This window comes from Mastomys coucha, unplaced genomic scaffold (assembly GCF_008632895.1).
Source record: "Mastomys coucha isolate ucsf_1 unplaced genomic scaffold, UCSF_Mcou_1 pScaffold16, whole genome shotgun sequence".
NCBI lineage: Eukaryota > Metazoa > Chordata > Mammalia > Rodentia > Muridae > Mastomys > Mastomys coucha.
The window spans coordinates 99,713,162-99,727,260 of record NW_022196898.1 but is presented as its reverse complement, the minus strand read 5'-3'; the positions used below and the strand labels follow the sequence as shown (position 1 = coordinate 99,727,260).

At 45.9% G+C, this 14,099-nt stretch overlaps 1 protein-coding gene across 9 annotated transcripts in view; it reads left to right on the top strand.

The window, feature by feature from the left end:
* The window catches only part of Miga1 (mitoguardin 1), a 60,005-nt gene that overhangs the window by 213 nt on the left and 45,693 nt on the right, over positions 1-14,099 (top strand). For 2 of the 9 annotated variants that reach the window (XM_031375883.1, XM_031375892.1), the window contains exons 1-7: positions 21-59; positions 2,183-2,513; positions 4,859-5,036; positions 6,790-6,950; positions 8,822-8,948; positions 10,498-10,631; positions 11,820-11,943. In XM_031375883.1, coding sequence (XP_031231743.1) covers positions 2,403-2,513; positions 4,859-5,036; positions 6,790-6,950; positions 8,822-8,948; positions 10,498-10,631; positions 11,820-11,943 — 835 coding nt within the window. In that variant the 5' untranslated portion in view covers positions 21-59; positions 2,183-2,402. Of the gene's footprint in view, positions 1-20; positions 60-92; positions 113-146; positions 212-748; positions 1,882-2,182; positions 2,514-4,858; positions 5,037-6,789; positions 6,951-8,821; positions 8,949-10,497; positions 10,632-11,819; positions 11,944-14,099 lie in introns of those variants that run through there. The other 7 variants (XM_031375891.1, XM_031375890.1, XM_031375889.1 and 4 more) reach the window with 7 other exon arrangements.

The window sequence follows — 14,099 nt, the reverse complement described above, 5'->3', positions numbered from 1 at the left end:
GCGTGGGACGCGGCGGGCTCGGGGCGTGCGGGCGGGCGTGGGGCCCGGCGGAGGCGCGGGTGCGGGCGGGCGCGGGGCGTGCGGGCGGGCGAGGCGCCCGGCGGAGGCGCAGGTACGGATGGGCGTGGGACGCGGCGGGCGCGGAACGGGACGGGCCGGCGGGGGAGGACGCCGCTCGGAGCACGGGGCCCGCGGCGCCGAGAGAACGGGGGTAAAGGAACCGGGACGGGGACAGCGCGGGCGGCGGGGACCTTTAGCTGCGGCCGGGGTGCGAGCTGACGCGTGTTACAGGGCGTCTGCGGAGGAGCCATGGCCCGCTCACCAGAATTCTCGAGCACCTGCTCTATTAGGAGACGCTCAGACATCTTGTTTTTTTAGTGTGATTGTTTTTATTCGGACAGCGTCTCACTCTTGCAACCCCACCGACTGGTCTGGAACTCACGACAGAGACTACTGGGGCGGGGGTGGGGGGGGCTCCAACTGATGGTAATCCTCCTGCCTCAGCCTCCCTAGTGATGGGATATAGGGTGACCACTAGCCATCTTGGTTTTACACAGAGCTCACAGATGATTATTGTTACCGGGTTATTGTCAGTAACGACTTTTATTGCCCTGAAATATCTCCTTGGATAACAAGAGTCGTTGCACGTGTGGTCTTAGCCCTGGGCAGGTGGGGGCAGGAGGATCAGAGCTTCAGGGTCATTCTCGGTTACCTAGTGATTCCAGGCCTGCTGTGTCTCTGCATCCTTAGACTTTACGTTGTGTAGATTCACGCTTCATGTCCTATAGGCTCAGGAGCTCAGATTTACTTCTTGTTCTTAGAGTCAGAGTTGTAGAATAGAATTTCAGGATATTAAAAATGAAGACTCCGTTGACACTTTTAACAGACCAGTGCTTGGCATGCAAAGAATGAAGTGATTTTCAGTGATGTTTTGTGATTTCTCTTACAAATTGGAGTAGTCATAAAACTGCTCTCGTGTCTATTTTCATTGTTCTTCTGTAAGAAAGTGGGACGCCTACTTTGCAAGTTTGTCAGCTAGTGATGGTCATGTTTAGATTCAGTTTCCTTGGTGATTTTCAGTAAAACGAAGCGAGATACCTAGAATTCAAAAATTAAGGTTTGTCGAGATTCTTTGAGCAAAGTGCTGTGCCAAGTTCAAATAAGCATTTTTGTCACTGGTATTTTTTATTTTATTCCCTTAAATATATGAGTGTTTTGTTTGCATGTATGGCAATGCACCAGCTGTGACAGTCCATAGAGTCCAGGAGAGGGCATGAATTCCCTGGAACTGGAGTTAAAAATGGTGAGCCACCATGTTGGCACTGAGAATCAGCCCTGGGTCTTGAAGCTACTGCTCTTGACTGCTGACCCATCTCTCCACCCTAGAGTACTTCTCAATTATGAATGCAGACACTTGTGAGTGGATTTGTACTTTATAAATGTATGTTTTGTGAGCAGCTGGGTGCACTAACAGAGAACTTGTGATTCTATAGCTACCCAGACTCTAACCCAGTGGTTCCAAGCATGTGGCTGGTGGCCCCCTCCTAGGTCACAGGGGTCATCTCGGACCATCAGAACACACAGGTTCTTACATGATGGTTCATAACAGTAACAGGATTACAGTTCTGAAGTAGCAAAGAAACGACCTTTGGTTGGGGTCACCACAGCCCAATATGAGGGACTGTGTTGAAGGGTCACAGCATTAGGAAGGTGGGGAACCATTGCTTTAGGACAGCTGGTTCTCCTCATGTCCCCCTCCCCTCTGTAATTCATTTTAAGTTAACAAAGTAACAGTTTTCCTCGTGGGATCCTCATGGGCATGTGGACTAATAGTGTGTTCTCATCCATTCTGCTTGCTGGTGGAGCCTGTAGTTTTCTAAGGTAATGACTTGAATCTGAAGATTAACTCTACCCTCTTATGTCAGCTAGACAGTTAGTTTTGGTCAAGACTGAGTATAAACATACCCCATGCTCTCCTTGGCTGTCTTGGTAACGAGTAAATCCGGCTCCATTACATATAATTATGCATGCATAATTAACTACAAACATTTTATTTTTAGTTTAAATATTTAGTTTCATCTAAACATTTTTTTTATTATATTTATATATCGGGTGCTCTTGTGGGCCCCAGAGGAATCAGTTCTCTCATTTTACCAGAATTTAACTTTTTTTTCCCTTCCAGACAGGGTCTCAGTATGTATCTCTGCCTGGCCCAGAACTCGCCATGTAGGCCACACTGACCTCAAACTCACAGGGGTCTGCCTCCCCAAAGCTGGAAGCAAAGGCATACACCATCATACTCGGCAAGAACTTAACTCAGCATCTTTCATGGATAAAGCAACCAGAAATCTCTGTGGCTGATTTGTTTCTGTTTCATTGACTTAAGACTGGACAGAGGCGACATGTCAGAAGAGACAGTCAGCAGATCCCAGTTCTCCTTGAAGACATATGCAGTGAGAGTGTTTGCTCTGCCTGGGTCCTGGTATTATTCTCTCTCCCAGGTGAAGATCAGAGTGAGCTGAATTGAATAATACCTTTATTCTTCAGTAACATTTGTTCACTTGAGGCTGTTCTGGTCTTTGGTGCCGGGAATTTAAACCAGGGTTTGCTGAGCAGGCTTTCTGCTACTGAGCTACAGTCCCCGCCCCTGAGGTTTCCACACAGCACAGGGGACTGTCCTATCTTAAACAGCGTCCTTTCTCAGGCAGGCATGGTGACATATGTTGGGTTATCGGGTGTCCCGCATCTGCTTGGGGCAGTTCAGGCCGCTCGGGAGGCGGGGCACAGGAAGTTTTGCCTATGCTTACCCCACGCGTGTGCCCTGCTGAACCCCACTCTGGGGGTGGGGAAGTGCAGTCTGAGGTCCCAGGAACTGCCACAGCTGGCTTGGGGGTCCCCAGGCCTGCACAGAGGCTGAGACCCCCTGGTTCTCAAGCTCTTGGGCACCCCAGGTGCTGCTGGAGGCCGCAGAAGAGCTGAGAGAATGGAGTGCCTCCCCCCTGGGGGGTGGTGGGGGGGCGCTGGATCTAGCTTGGGGCCAAAGGGGAAAAGAAGGGAGAGCTCTGGCTGGGTCCTGCGGGGAGGAGAGTCCTTGGCTTCTTCTGCAGGTAGCTTGGCTTGGTGGAGGCTGTTGCTGGGAGCACAGAGAGACCTTTTGCTGGAGACTAGATGTGGCTCTTTAAAGGAGGGCCTGTTCCATTGTTCCCCACGATGGATGCCAATGAAAACAGACAGTCCATAGTTTTAAAGCATTTATTGTCGTGGTAGAGAGTGGCGATGAGTAAAACTGTACCCACTTTCTCAGGGCGGGCCTGAGGTTAAATACTTTTTGCAGGGAGGAGTGTCTGGGAAGGGGAGCTCAATTGGCTCAGCCCTTCAGGCCTTTAGGTGCCTCATTAAAATGGAGATCTGTCTTGAGGCTATGTGATCTGTGGTGGTCCCATCTGTGGAGGGTCTTGGGGCATTGCCCTTATGTGACTGATGGCCATAGAATTATGGAGAGCTTCGGTCTTGTGTCAGGTGTCTGGTGTCCAGGAGCGTGGCAGAATACCTACGGTCCCTCAGGGTCACCAGGGTTTTCAGCCTGTGCTCAGCCAGGAACCAAGCTGCCTTTCACAGTGCTCACACACACAACTTTGTCCTGTTCCTTACATTTCTATATGGTGTACTTTACTGCTCATAATAATCTTCAAGGCTCACTGGAGCATTGTAGCACAGGCTGGAATATATCTTTGTATATGGAATTACTATTCCATTATCTGGATATGTATCTCCACCCACCTGGGCCACTTGACTTGTCCCCATGTTTTAGCCTTCTTGAGTGATGCTTCTCTAAGCATGGAGGTCTAAATAGTGTTTTCACATTTGTGCTTTGAGACATCCGGCTAATCACAGCACTCCAGAGGCAAAGGCTGGAAGACCATGAATTTAAGGACAGCCTGGGCTATAAAGGGAACTACTACTGTAAAAGAAAAAAAAGGCAGGGGGAGAATGGGGCTGAGGAGATGGTCTAGTTCACACTAGACCCAGATTTGACCTCCAGAATCCACATTTAAAAAACCAAACCAAAACAAAAATGAAGAAAGGCAGGCACAGAAGGACACAGTTGGGAGGCAAAGATAGGAAGAGCCTTAGTGCATGCTCCTAAACCCTGGCTTGTGACTGCCTAGTCTGGCCAGACTAGTGAGCTCCAGGCTCAGAGGTGAACATCTGGGGGGATGAGGGGCTACAGCTGATGTTTTCCCCTGTCCCCAAGTGCACACACAGGGACCAGAACACAGAGGAGAAGAAGGGATGCCCTGCTTTCAGGTCTTTCTGGGTGACTTCTCAGAAGCCGAGTGTTTGAATGTCATTGATTCCCTTCAGGTTTTCAGAGCTGCTGTGGTGTCTTCCACAGACAGAGCCTGATACATCCTATGGCCTTGGCAGTGCCAGCTGCCTGGTGTCACTGTGGGGGCTGCCCTACAAGTGTGTGCTCTTCTGGCCTTTCCTCTCCTTCCGTGGGTTGATGCTCTGTTGTTAGCAGCTTTGCCTCTGGTTTTAAAATGGTTTTATTTTGCCTGTTCATCTATCTGGGCACCATGTGCAGGCCATGGTCTGTGGAGACCGAAGAGAGCATTGGCTCCACCTTCTCTAATGTCCAGATAGTAGGGTTCTAAAAACATTTCTTGATTAATTGATGAATAAAATAAGTTGTTCCTGTAGTATTTAGAAATAAGTTAACTTAAATTTGATTAAAATTATAGACATGTATGTTTAAAATGAGCTCAGCTTTAAAGTCTGGTTTAATTATTTCTGTAGTTAAAAGACTAAGTTACATGGAGGTTGGTTTGTTTGTTTTTTAAACTGTCTTTTCCAGATCAGATTTTCACCAGTAGTTAAGAAGTTGTTCGTGGTGACTGCAGTGAGTGCTGTGTCTGTGCTTTTTCTGGCCCATCACTTTAAAAGAAGACGGGGAAAACAGAAGGGGAAAGCGCTGCCCTGGGACCCCGAGCACCTCCTCCTTGAGCACACGAGGAGAGCCGCATCCGACAAAGGTATGAGTGCAGGAGCTCCAGGTTAGACCTGCGGCGTAGAGCTGGACGCTGTACATCATAGCTGGACAACGGTCTGCAAGATCAGAACGTAGAGAGGAGCAAGACCAACACAGTAAAGCCACTCCGAGTCCTGGGACACAGAAGTAATCCCTGACAAGTCTTTGTCATACATCTGTAGAAGTCCATGTACATTTAAGTATGTCGACTTAGAACTGATATGTGATTGATTACATAGAAAAGTAAAATTGTGGAGGCAGGAAAGATGGCCCAGCCACTGTCGAGGCCTGTTCCAGTCTCAGCATCGTGTGTGGCAGCGTGGAGATTTGGACACGCCTGGCCTCTGAGCACCTCTCTCACAGGCACATACCCACACACCGGTATATGCGATTTAAAAATAATATAAAATCTTTAAAAAAAACAAAAGCACACCACTATGGTAATACATTCACAACCTATTTTTAAAGTACTTGACAATGTATGATAACATTCTAAGTCAGTAGTGTGTGTTGTGTACTATCATAAAGCAAAGTAAAACATAGTAATTATTAAATTTATACAAATATACTGAAATTAATTGAGTTCCATCTCTGTTACCTTTATGGTATTTGTGATTTTCCCATTATGGGATTATTTTTTTCTTTAAGCAGTCTTATATAATTCAGCTGGTCTCACATTTCCTGTGTGCTGAGCCTGGCTTTGAACTTTTGATCCTTATCCTGCACCTTCCGAGTGCTGGGATTATAGCTGTGCAGTACGGTGCACAGCTCCTCATCCTACACCTGTTTTGCGTGCATTTGTCTATTTCTGTATTATCAAAAGTTCTGGAAGACTTGCTGATCTTTAATGGATCTCTATTCTTTACAAGAGATATGCTGAATTTTATCGATAAAAATAATTCCCTGGGGCAGATGAGGTGGCTCAGCAGGAGAAGTGCCACCGTCATCCTGGCAGCCTGTGGCAGGAAGAGAAGGACTCTTAGAAGTGTCTGCTGACCTCCACAGGCTCCCTCTAGCACATAGGCAGGAACCCATGCAAAGTCATCAAAAGTGTAGTAGTAGTAATAATAACAAGTCCTTGACCAAGCTCCATTCCTGAGTGTTCTATTTTTTCATGTATTTTATGGTTTTGTGATTAGTCATCCCACATACATAGCGAGTCACTCACTATATGTTGTTTATTGAGATTTTAGAAGGTCTCAGACAAGCACTATTTTCAGCATTTATTTAATTTTTATATGTTTTATGATTGACAACTACAGTTCTATGTTCTTTGCATTTATTTATTAAAATAGTAACATGACTAAATTACCCAATGTCGTGGTATAAAGAAATTATCAAGGTCATGTATCTTATATGTACTGGGATTTGAAACCAGAAGGGTCTGAACTACCACACTGAGAGAAACTAGACCTGACATCACTTAAGCTTGCCAGAAGAACACGAACCCCAGCCATTTAAGGTGGAAAGATGTAGTTGTAGCTCAGGGAAAGACCTGCTTGTGTTTTAAACTGACAATTTGTTAGGCAGCTGCTAATGTTTACACTCATTTCAGCAAGCCATTCAAAACTGTCCTGATTAGCTAGCTGGACTACAAGCATTAGAAATGTGTATCTTAATACCGTTTACACTTAATAATTTATATTCTTGAATAGAGTGTGTTTTAAAATCATTCTGAATGGCTATAACTTGAGATTGTGCCTGAAGCTATTGTTGGAAATGCTAATGCTTTTGATGTTTGTGTGTTTGTTTACCAGGCTCGAGTTGTTCCAGTAGTAGACAGAATTTGACCTTGTCATTAAGTTCCACCAAAGACATAGGATGTCAGTGCTGCAAGTACCCAAATGGAGGACTTCTCAACTACCCGAATGGAGGACTTCTCAGCAGATGCTCGGGTTCCGCTCAGAGCTTGGGCTCCGTAAGAGGAGCATGGATCGTCGTCGTTGTCTGTTTGACTGCGTTTCTCTTATTAGCTTAAGTATCACATAGGTGCTGCTCTTAGTATGGAAAAAGCTTAGGAGACGTCTGGTTAAGTCCGCTTCCTCCCGCTGTTGGCTCCAGTTGTGTTAGGTGCTGTGGTCCATTTGGTCCCGTGAGAACAGCCTTGATGTGGTGCTGCTGATTCAGGAGTAGATGCGGCTGTATGTCTTCCTGGGCTGGATATGATGGCTGATGCCTGTGATTCCAGCAGCTGGGAAAAGGAGTCTCCTCATGTTCTCAGGCTCACCCTACACTCTCTGGGCTCAAGTCACTCTGCTGCTTCAGCCTCCTCAGTAGCTAGGACAGCTGAGATGTAGAACATCACTGTGCCCAGTGACAAGATGCTAAAGTTTAAAGACTTCTGGCAGAGTAGGAACACCTAGATTGGAGGCTTGCAGCCCTGCAGTTCTGTGAAGCTGAGCAGGACCAAAGACCTCGCCTTCTGTAACCCTGGTACCCTCAGCCTAAGGCACATTTTCTCCCGTGAGCGCTAAGCTGCTTTTCTTAGCAGAAGTAGCTCTGCTCTGTAGGGAGCTCCAGTCACACCTTTGCTCTTGCTGCTCAGCAGACCTTGCCTCTCCTCCACCAAGGCTGCGAGGCAGATAGTGAATGCTTAAATTAGGATCATGACAGAAGACAGTGGGGATGGAGATCCACAGAACTTGATAGATGGAGTCCAGGGAGCTAGCTCAGCGGTGAAGAGCAAGCACGGCTCTTGCAGAGGGCCTGAGTTTGGATCTCAGCACCCGTGTGTACTAACTCCAGACCACCTGGACCTCCAGTTCTAGAGAAGCCAACCCAGCCTGGCCTCCATGCAAAACTGTACTTACATGCAAACGCCAGACAGACACACATGCATACACATAAATAAGGATAAAAATAAATTTCAAAAAGTGAAATCTAGATGTATGGCAAGAGATGTTTTAAAGTGACTTCTTTTAATTTGAGAAATTACCGAAGTATTGATGAGCTGATACAATAAACTCATGACACAGTCAGTTTATGATATGAGCAGAAAAGCAAGTCAAGTCACAACAGGCACACAAAGATCAGAGCTCAGATCTCTCCAGAGAGCAGAGCTGGAGTTAGGGATCAGGGTCATGAGCTAGTGGCTGGCATGGCTGTTGTAGTCAGCTTTACTAGACAGGAGATGTGAACAGGTATGCAGATCAGCGCATCATTTAACAATGTCCAGAATCCCAGAAGGCAAATCGTCTAAGTATCTTACAGTTGGTGGAGATAGAATTTGTAAGTGCTAACACCAGAAAGATTTATAAAATAACCATCTGATTTTTTTGTGAAAATATTAATTTATATAATTCAAAATATTGTGCTACTTGTATATTTTTAAACAACAAGACCAGAATAGTTAAAAATCACATGAGTTCTAAATTTGAATATAATCAGAATTATTTCTTCAGGTAGAATTTACTGGGACTGTAATTATAGGCCATATGTAAATAATTGGTAAATATGCAGTCCAGTAGCAGGTTTGACGTGTAGTTCAGGACAGTGTTTACCTAGCGTGCCTGGAACTCTGGGTTCCGTCTGTAGCACTGAATAGAAACCAGGTGTAGTGGTACACACCTGTAATCCCAGTCCTTGGGATAGAGGCAGAAAGATGAGAAACTCAAGTTTATCCTTGGCTATTTAGGAGACCGTGTGTGTGTGTGTGTGTGTGTGTGTGTGTGTGTGTGTCTGTCTCTGTGTGTCTATGTGTGTGTCTGTGTGTGTGTATGTCTGAGTGTCTTTCTATCTGTCTTTCAAAGTGAGAGATTTTGAACTACTCGCCATTGGTCTTCATTTCAGGTCCAGAGTGTTAACTCCTGTCACAGTTGTGCTTGTGGAAATTCTAATTCCTGGGACAAAGCAGATGATGATGACATCAGACTTGTTAACATTCCTGTGACCACACCTGAGAACTTGTACCTGATGGGTAGGTGTGGCCTCAGAGGTTTCGTGTGAAGGGAAGGGGAGTAAATTGGGACGGGGCGGTGCTCAGTGCAAAGAGCTTGCCTGGCGTGGCATGCATAGTGCCCTGGGTTCAGCCCTAGATTTTGGAGGATAAAAAACAGAGCCCGAACCCGTGATTTCTTCCAGAGAATCAACTCTAGTTTTTAAATGGCCTGTGTCCATTGAGTCCTGTATAACATCACAAGCTGCACTAGCTTCTTGAGAGTAATATGAGGTGTTAGCATAGACAGAGGCTTAAGGAAGAAGCAGTCTGTTCACTCCGAGTGCTGGAGCCGGGAGTCTAAAATCATTCCTGCGCTGAAGCCAAGGTATGACTTCCCTCTTCCTAGCATTCCCTGTGCTGTGCCCGTATCGCTCTGACCCCTCCCTTTCTCACATGCTCTTCTGTGAGCATGTGCCCACACCTCTCCATTGTACAACAGCTTCTGAGAGCATCTTGATCTTAGTCTCTTCTTCAGAGACCCCTTTTCCTTATGAGGAAATGCAGGTTCCAGACACTGAGACCTGAGACTGGGTGCCTTTATGCAGTCTAGTATGCAAACCGGCACTAAGCTGTCGGTTCTGGGCTGGTAAAGTTATCAGAGTCTGATTGACTTGGTCCCTTTTGTCTAGATATCACTTGTGTTCTGTATCCAGAAAGGCATTAACTGGAAGAAAGTCTGAGTATTCTGCTTGGCTTCATGAGCATGGATGACTCGGGGGCTGCCCGGAGCGTTGGGGCTCAGCTGCACATGCTGGGAATCTTGTCATTCAGCATGCTTCTCTCCTCATGTTAAGCTATGTTCCCTTCAGCAGATGATCACACTAGATAGAAAATGTACCCAAAAATCCAGATGCGGCCCGGATAGCAGACAGCGAAGGAAACAGCAGAAAGCTGATGGCTTGGGGACACACAGACTACATAAGCTCCTATTATCGTCCTAGTGACTTCCGGGAAGCAGAACTGAGCCCATGTCACAGAGCTGCCACTCTAATCCCTGGTTCATTACATCTTTTTGTTTTTGTTTGAGACAGGGTCTCACCGTAGATCTGGCTGTCCTGGAACTCACTCTAAAGACAAGGCTGGCCTTGAACTCAGATCCACCTGCCTCTGCCTCCCAAGGGCTGGGATTAAAGCCATGCCCCATGGCACCCTACTAGTTAATCACATCTTAATTCTCATTACATTGCCAGAGAGCAACCAGACTCTTGTCAAAGAGGGCAAACTCAACGTCCCTTTAACAGTTGCTGACGGAGTCCTGCTCCTCTGAAATCTCCCTAGCCATTAGCTACATTTTGTTCTGCATGCTGGTCTTCCACACTCTCTCCAGGATGGCCCAGTGAGCTCTGCTTACAGCATTCTAGGGCATCTTTCAGCTGTAGCTATAAGCACGTCCCTCCTGCAAGCCTCTACAGGACATCATGTTTACCACAGCAGCAGCCCCTCAATGTGGAGCTCTCCTGCTTCTTGTTTGTGTTGTCTTACACGTTGGGGAAATGCTCATTTCTAGTCACCTGCTCTTCATTTTTAGGTATGGAATTATTTGAAGAGGCGTTACGCCGATGGGAACAAGCACTGACTTTTCGAAGTAGACAGGCTGAAGATGAAGCCTGCAGCTCTGTTAAACTGGGAGCCGGAGATGCCATTGCAGAAGAAAGTGTGGACGTAAGAGCGGTCTGCCTCGGGATACTGGAAGAGCTCCCTTTTCTGTGGCAGCTCTCCAGCGCTTGTTTTCCCAGGCTGGCACTGAGTGACATGCTTGGGCTCTCATTTTGTTTTGATTTGAGAGAGAGAGCTGGTGAGAGGGTGATTTGGGTCACTAGGTAGCCCCAGCTGGCCTGAAACATTCAGAGATTGTCTACCTCTGCTTCCTCAGTCCTGGGATCCTGCCCAGCATGAGGTGCTTCTTTCTGGGCATTTCCTAGTCAAGTTTTTAGGCATTTAAAATATATATATATATATGTATATATATATGTATACATTTGTATATGCATTTATACACACACACGTGTATCATTTTATATGGGTAAGTATATACCCATACATGCATGCATGTGTACCATGAGTGTGCTGGCTGCCTGCTGAGATCAGAACAGAGTGTTGGGTCCTTTGGGGCTAGAGTTGCAAGCAATTTTGAGTTGCCATGAAAGTGCTGGGAGCTGAGCCCAGGTCTTCTGGCAAAGCAAGAAGTGCTCTTAACTGTTGAGCCAGCCCTCCAGATCCCAGCCTTCAAGTTCTCTGACTTTCCAAGGCTATGTAGAAGCAGTGGATGCAATTAATTGCTATTGTTTTTGTAACACAGAGGTAGAACTGGGTCTTTATCAATCATTTCAAAATTGGAGAGTGTTGCTGAGTCAGAGGCCAGAACAAGGAGCCATAAATCTCATTTACAAATCCTCTAGGCGATTCTTACACATGCTAAAGTCTGAAAACTCTTAGTCTACTTACATGATCAGTCAGGACCATTTCTCCCTTTCTTACAAATGCAATATGGATGGCTGAGCTCTTAGGATTAGGTACAGCTGCCCCCACCCATAATCCCTGTGCTAGCCCTGTCCACATACCGAGTTTCTCTTTTGAAATCAGCATTTCTTTTTTCTTTTTCTTTTTCTTTTTTTAAGATTTATTTATTATTATATGTAAGTACACTGTAGCTGTCTTCAGACACTCCAGAAGAGGGCATCAGATCTCATTATGGGTGGTTGGTGGGATTTGAACTCAGGACCTTCAGAAGAGCAGTTGGTGCTCTTACCCACTGAGCCATCTCACCAGCCCTGAAATCAGCATTTCTGTGTTTAGAATGTTAGCATTGAATGTAAGAGTTGCTGTGTGTCAATGTTATTTTCTTTGTAGGATATCATTAGTACAGAATTCATCCATAAACTTGAAGCTTTGTTGCAAAGAGCATATCGTCTCCAAGAGGAGTTTGAAGCTACCCTTGGGGGATCAGACCCTAATTCCCTTACAAATGATACTGGTAAGTAGATGTTTTGTGTGATTTTCTGAAACCTGTCTTTCATATTTATTTATTTATTTATATTTCTTAAGTATCTTAATATTCAAGGGGAAAAAGTATTTGCCGTAGGTCTAACTAGCTAACTAGCCTGGGCTCACTATGCAGACCAGGATGGACCAAGATGGCCTAGAACCCAGAGGTGTGCCTTCCTCGGCCTCTCCAACACTACGATTAAAGGCATGAGAAGATTTCTTGAATGAGATTTGGAAGGAAGGAATGATTTAACATTGTTTGTTCCTGTGAATCCTTTAAGACTGAAGTGAGAGGATGAGGGGCTGGAGAGCTTAGTGGTTAAGAGTACTTGCTGCTCTTGCGGAGAACTCAGGTTTCACTCTGAGCACCCACATAGCAACTGACAACTCCAGTCACAGGGATCTGACAGCTGTCTCTTGCCTTTTTTTTTTTTTTTTTCTGAGACAGGGTTTTTCTGTGTAGCCCTGGCTGTCCAGATAAGCCTTGAATTCACAGAGATCCACCTGCCTCTGCCTCCCGAGTACAAGAGTCCACACTCTTATCAGTACAATGTTTCCTAACCACTTCTAAGATTGAGCATTATCTCTGAGTAGGAAGGTTAACTGAACTCGTGGCGGGCAGTGCGTCTGCAGAAAAGCTTTGACTGCAGCAGTGTAAGGCACGCTGGAGGCACACTCCGCACACTGCAGAAGTAAGAATTAGTTCTGGGGGTCGTAATGCCTTGTAAGGATCTTACTTTCTGGGTTTGTTGTTTTGTTGTTTTGTTTTTTCTTTTTCAAAGCTGGGATCTAACACGGGGCTTGTACATGCTGCTTAGCCAGTGAGCTCTAGAGATCTGCCCGTCTCCTTTCCCCTTGTGCTAGGGTTGCGCGCACACGTCACCACACCTGGCTTTATGTAGGTGCTGGGAATCTGCCACGGACTGAGTTCGCTGCGGGGACCTCTTGTGTTGCGGCATGAGTGTTCTGGTCGGGTGGGCAAAAAATTTGACGAGTGACAAACACAGTCGACACAAGGAAGTGCTGAGTCTGAGTGTATTTATTAAAAATGGCATCAGGCTTTTACAGTCATTACAAAAGAGAAATGAAAAATCTGGCAACTCAGCAATTGAGGTACATCTGAGGCCACCTGAAACACATGGGTCTAAAGCAGCCACCTCTTCTGGACAGGTGCTGTATCCCCCAGACCCTAGTGCTCTGGGCCCGGGGGGTGGGGGGGAGCTTCAGACTGCATGAAGCTTGAAGCTCAAATGCTCTGTCTCGAATCTGAATGTATGAGTAAGTCCAAGTCCAAGTCTATGCACAAAGTGAAAACCAGGCTTATATAGTATACAGAAAACAGGGCGAATGACAAAAGTTACGTAGGCAGGCGAGGGCCACATCAAGGTCAGTAAGATCAGACATCCAGGTGTGAAGTGGAAGAGCAGTGGTGTCCTTCCCACTGGGGCTATCTTGGCAGTCCCAAGCTAATTCTCTGGGTCTGTTGGAGACAAGCACCAGGAAGTCCAATCTAGCAGTTCCTGAGAATGCCTTAAGTGAGGGAAGCCCTTCGATTATTCTCTGGTATGTAAAACAATTCTGTCTTCTGTGGGACTGTGAGAATTCTAACTATGTTAACTGTAAGCAATAGTGCCTGACCTCTATTCCTAACTCTGAGGACACCCTGTCTGATAAAGCAGCTTCCTTGTGAGAAATTCCAAGCTAACGACAGCTTGGTAATAAATTAAGATATATTGGAATGCTGTGCTGGCCAGGGAACAACGCCCAATCTTAAGTTTTAGCCATTTACGAATCATTTCTTGGAGTACCTTTATGCCTGAATAAGAAGGCATGTTGACTTTATGCCTGAATAAGAAGGCATGAAAGACTAATCTGGAACACATTTGAGTTAGGAGATGCCAACGACTGACTGAATACCCAGGAGGCACAAATTCCCTTTGAAGTCATAACGCCTCTGGTCTATGATCAGGCTTTCAATCCTGATACTGCAGACTTACTAGAGTAGACGAGTGGGTGTGGCAGGAATCCAAACCTAAGCCTGCATAGCAGGCACTGGACTTGCTGAGCTGTCCTCCCAGACCCATGTTTTCTTTTTTCTTTCTTTCTTTCTCTCTTTCTTTCTTTCTTTCTTTTTTTTTTTTTTTT